Genomic DNA, 5,000 nt, shown 5'->3' on the forward strand with positions numbered 1-5,000 from the left:
AAATACCCTTTGATAACAACAACAAAAGGCCATAGAATTACCTTCTAATAGCTTATGGTAGTTTACAGCTGTCATTGTTTACCTACAAATGCTATTGTGATGTCAGCTCGTCCTGCTTGCCCGGCTGCGAAGGGGGTGAGATGAACGAGATGGACGACTTGTCCCGGATGCCTAAGTAGGTTGTTCTGAATCTGAATGGTCAAAACATCTTGTCCAGAGTGGTGGACGAAGAGTTCCAAAGGCAACATTATCACCTGCATTCGCATCAAGTGCACTGGTAATCTGTTTATCAAAAATAGATAAAAGTTTAAAACTTAAAAATTGCATCAGTTGTATTAGTTTAATGTTTGCTACAGCTGGGTCAATGTTAGATTTTTTTTTTTTTTTTTTTATAATAAATAGCTTAAACTAACATAAGTTTCAAAGGTGGGAGTAATCATTTGTCAAGTTATATAAAGCATAGTTCATTCTTATGATATGAAGCTTTCTTAGAATTTACTTATTCACATAGCATACAATATGCAAAGCAATCGTGGTTGCCCTTGCACCTAATGCAGCTACTTCAAAAATGTCAGTAAATATCCAGTATGTATATTCTGGCAAGATAGTACCTACACTGGCTCCTGATTTTATGATAAACCTTCTAGGTGCATGATCAAAGTATGTTCCGTTCTGGAACCAATGCGGCAATGGGTCAGCAAGTTACGCAAACTCAGAGAAAGAGTGAGACTGAGGAAGAACAACAACACAAATAGAACCTGAGTTATGCAATTATTTATTATATACACCTTAAGAGGAGGTCTTTACACATGGCTGCAATCATTGCTTGATAAACGCCAAGTGACATAATTATATAACACCGTGGTAAAGGAAATTGGCAGTACTATGCAGCTTCATGAAATACCAGCTGCCTTTGAACTGCTTTGAACTGTCAAATTTTGTGAAGTGCTAAATAATGAGCAACATGAAGTTGTCCTTGCTTTTGATAGGCCTGTTGAATTAAGGGTCAGTTTTATTGGTTATTGGCTGGCTCCTCTGCTGATTAGTGCATATCAGCTGAAACCAAAATGCATCTGTTGATTGTTCCTTAGTGAAGAATAAAGGTTAGAGGAGTAGCTGCAATTATTACAGTTTTATATTAAATAACTTTACTTTTGATTTTCAAAGTACAAAAGTTGTCTTCATTGACATGCAGTAAAAAATACATTTCTTTGTTTCTCTCTTTGTTTCTTTCATTGTTTGTTTGTTTCTTTGTTTCTTTCTTTGTTTGTTTGTTTTTTCTTTCTTTCTCCCTCCCTCCCTCCCTCCCTCCCTCCCTCCCTCCCTCCCTCCCTCCCTCCCTCCCTCCCTCCCTCCCTCCCTCCCTCCCCCCCCCCCCCCCATTAGAGTTTGGACAGGTTTCTTATTTTGAGAGAAACTGCCGGGTCAGTCTATAAGCCCTGTCTTGCCAAACTATAAGTGATAGAGGTTTGCTAGCCATTACTGAAACAGGAAATCTATTCTAAACATTTATGAAGCAGGGAAAAAAACTGTATAGGTACTTCCAATGACCATGCAAAATGGTTATGTTTCAAGATCCATGTAGACCAGACAAAGGTTCTAGTTATTTATTTATGATCAAGCTGCAAAAAAGTGCATAATATAAATAATCCCATAACCATACATGTGGTCACACAAAAAAATAAAACAAATAAGAACAAAAAACCTAAGAAACTGGGGAAACACACCTAAATACAAACTTGTGGGATGAGACACAAAGAGTTCTAATTTACTCTTGCCCATTAATTTTTTTTTGGTGATGAATTCACATTGTTGGTCAGTATTGGGTCATTGGAGATAAATATTTGCATTAGAGGAAAAAAAGAAATTGAGCAAAAATTTTAAGAAAACAGTTAAACTCAAGAAAAAATACTGAACTGTAATTAAAGCAAGAATTGCATGAAAAATTTAATTACAATAAAACAGTTAATAAAATTTACCACATGTTTTTGAAACAAACCCTTACTAAGAAATTCTTAGTCTCTCATGTTAGATCTAAATATGAACACAGTAATAAAAAAATATCTCCTGAAACATACATACTGTAACTTTCATACTGTTAACATGTATTTAATGTGTCTCAGGATATGAATGTTGCAGCTAATTAACCCAATGCTGCCAGGGAAAATGAATAAAAAATGGGGAAAATGCTGTGCCCATTTTCTATATTTTTTGTGAAATGTCTGCCCATAGTTGGCTCTGCTAGTGCTTAGCCACAAAGGAGTCAATTAGTAGACCTTTTGACCATACATGATTTGAATTGGTGGGAAAAATGTATTCTTTTACTGGTGCTATGAATATCGATGGTGTTATTTTTATTATAAACATTATAATAATTATAATGTTTTTTAATATTAGTAACAGCAAAATAAGATAACGTAAAATATTTCGTAAATCAAAGAAAAGGGTGAACGGGCGAGACGGGCAGTACTCGTAACTGGCTCATTGGTGACTTAGTACAAGTATAGCCGTCTATGTGTAAAAACAATCAAACAAGTACTAACAGTGGGCATAGCACGTGTCTACCCGTCGTACCCGTTGGCAAGGGGTTAAAAGATCTGATTTATATGAAATATTAATTTAAAGTTGTAGAATGAAAAAGAAATAGAAAAGACAAAAAAGATGAATAAAGTGGAAAATCAGAATAATGTTGGGAAAAAAAAAAGGCATTTGATTGAAGATTTACTTTTTTTTTGAGGCATTCAAGTGTCAAAGTTGTCCTACTTTTCTTAATGTCTCTTTGCAGCACTGTGGACTAAATGTTTAGAAATGTAAGAAGCCTTTATTGATAATAGAAATGATAATTGTAATAAAGATAGTGATCATGAAATTACTAACAGTAATGAAACTGTGACAGCATTGATAAATAATTATTTCTCTTATTTGTTCTTACTGTCACTCATACTCCAACTGTCTCTCCTTGTATTCATTCCCACTGACTTTATCTCCACTCTGAAACCTAGTCTTATCTCCATTCTATTTATTCTTATTTCCTCCCACAGATACAAACACTGCAAGGCAATCCAACGCCATGCCTCAGCACAAACCAGTGACGAGCTTGCAGCTCTTGACCCTAAGAACAGTGGCGCATGCCCTCAGAAAACTGTGCTGCAACCGAAGTGTTACCATGAAGCTCTTCGAACCTGTCATTGAATACGTCCAGATGCTCCTCCCTCCGCAGATTCAGGCGGCTGTGTGCCATAATCTCTTGCAGGAGTCCAGTAAGGTGAGCATTTTAGTTTTTAGTAATTTTAGTTTTCAGTAATTTTTAGGTTAATAAGAGGACTATGGACTTAGAATGCCACTTTGGATCTGCTGTCAGAGGAGGTGGGGAAGGGGGGATTGGGGTTTGGAAGGTAGACTCAGTGATGGATTGGTTGATTGATCAGTTAAATGGTTGATTGATTGATTGACTTATTGAACTTCCCTCTCCTTTCCTCTCCTCTCTTGCTCCTCTCCCTCTCTCCTTTCTTCTCCTTTCCTCTCCTCTCCTATCCCTCTCTTCTCTCTCCTTTCCTCTCCTCTCCTTTCCTCTCCTCTCCTCTCCTCTCCCCTTCCTCTCACATCTCCCTCCCATATATATATTTATGTAGATACATATATGTGTGTGTCTTTATATATATATATATATATATATATATATATATATGTATATATGTATATATATGTATATATGTATATATGTATATAAATATATATATATATATATATATATATATATATATATATATATATATATATGTATATGTTTATGTATATGTATATATAAATATATATGAATACACACACACACACACACACACACACACACACACACACACACACACACACACACACACACACACACACACACACACACACACACACACACACACACACACATACTCACACACTCACACAGATATATATATATATTTATATATATATATATATATATATATATATATATATATATATGTATATACACACATATACACACATATACACACATATACACACATATACATACAGACATACATACATATACACATACATACATACTTATATACATATGTATATATGCATATATGTATAGGTAGATAAATATGATTATTAATATATATTTGTATATATAAATAATGTCTATATGTGATTAGATACAATATTTAGAAAATATAAAGTTTACATTTAAGAATAAAACTAACAAAATAGGATACATTTTTTTTTATTTTGTCTTTTGATCTATCATGGGTTATTGATGCTAGAGTTAGGTTAACAAACCTCATGCATTTGCAGTTGGTCTTTCCTGAGCTGCTCAACAACAAGTACATCTACATCTGCACACGACTGCATGCAGAGTATGTTTGGATTATTGACAGCCGCAACATTGTTCCAGTAATGGACCAGATGGATGGAAGAAATGTCAGGACACTCAAAATGACAGGTCAAAATATGCAGCTGGACCCTGATCTGGAGACATCTCCATATAACTACCAGAAATTCAAAAAGCTGGAGCCACTCTATCGTTTCATCCAAACACTCTCCGGTCTTACTGTGCTCAAGTGCTCTCAGATGTGCAACAACTACATGCTGGAGCTTGTGTCACAAACCTGTCCCAATCTTGAGGAGTTGAGGGTTGAAATGTGCTCAAATGTGGATGATGAAGGGGTCTTCCACATAGCGGGACACATGCCTACACATGATACATACTTGCAGATCCAGAATGGGGTGCGCATACGCTCCACCTCAGTCTGCACAAAATTGAAGAAGGTCAGCCTGGCATACACCCTAGCATGCACTGCTAGTGCTGTTGTGCTGTTGCATTTTTGTCCAAACATCGAGGAACTTGTTGTAACACCTTATGTGAACATAGGAGATGTATTTACAACATTACATGGTACAAATCCAGATAGATATGAGAATGTTAGAAGTCGATATGCTTTAAAAACTTTGAGCAGTTATATGGAACAGGATGAAAATGC

General features: G+C 35.6%; 1 protein-coding gene across 4 annotated transcripts in view; it reads left to right on the forward strand.

Moving 5' to 3' along the window:
• LOC125028900 overlaps positions 1-5,000 on the forward strand; it is a 7,025-nt gene that overhangs the window by 884 nt on the left and 1,141 nt on the right. For 2 of the 4 annotated variants that reach the window (XM_047618506.1, XM_047618505.1), the window contains 2 exons: positions 3,042-3,265; positions 4,315-5,000. The exon at positions 4,315-5,000 is cut by the window's right edge and continues 1,141 nt beyond it. In XM_047618506.1, the coding sequence (XP_047474462.1) occupies positions 3,071-3,265; positions 4,315-5,000 (881 nt within the window). In that variant the 5' untranslated portion in view covers positions 3,042-3,070. Of the gene's footprint in view, positions 1-61; positions 278-3,041; positions 3,266-4,314 lie in introns of all 4 variants that reach the window. The other 2 variants (XM_047618503.1, XM_047618504.1) reach the window with 2 other exon arrangements.

Source organism: Penaeus chinensis, chromosome 9 (genome assembly GCF_019202785.1).
Source record: "Penaeus chinensis breed Huanghai No. 1 chromosome 9, ASM1920278v2, whole genome shotgun sequence".
NCBI classification, from domain to species: domain Eukaryota; kingdom Metazoa; phylum Arthropoda; class Malacostraca; order Decapoda; family Penaeidae; genus Penaeus; species Penaeus chinensis.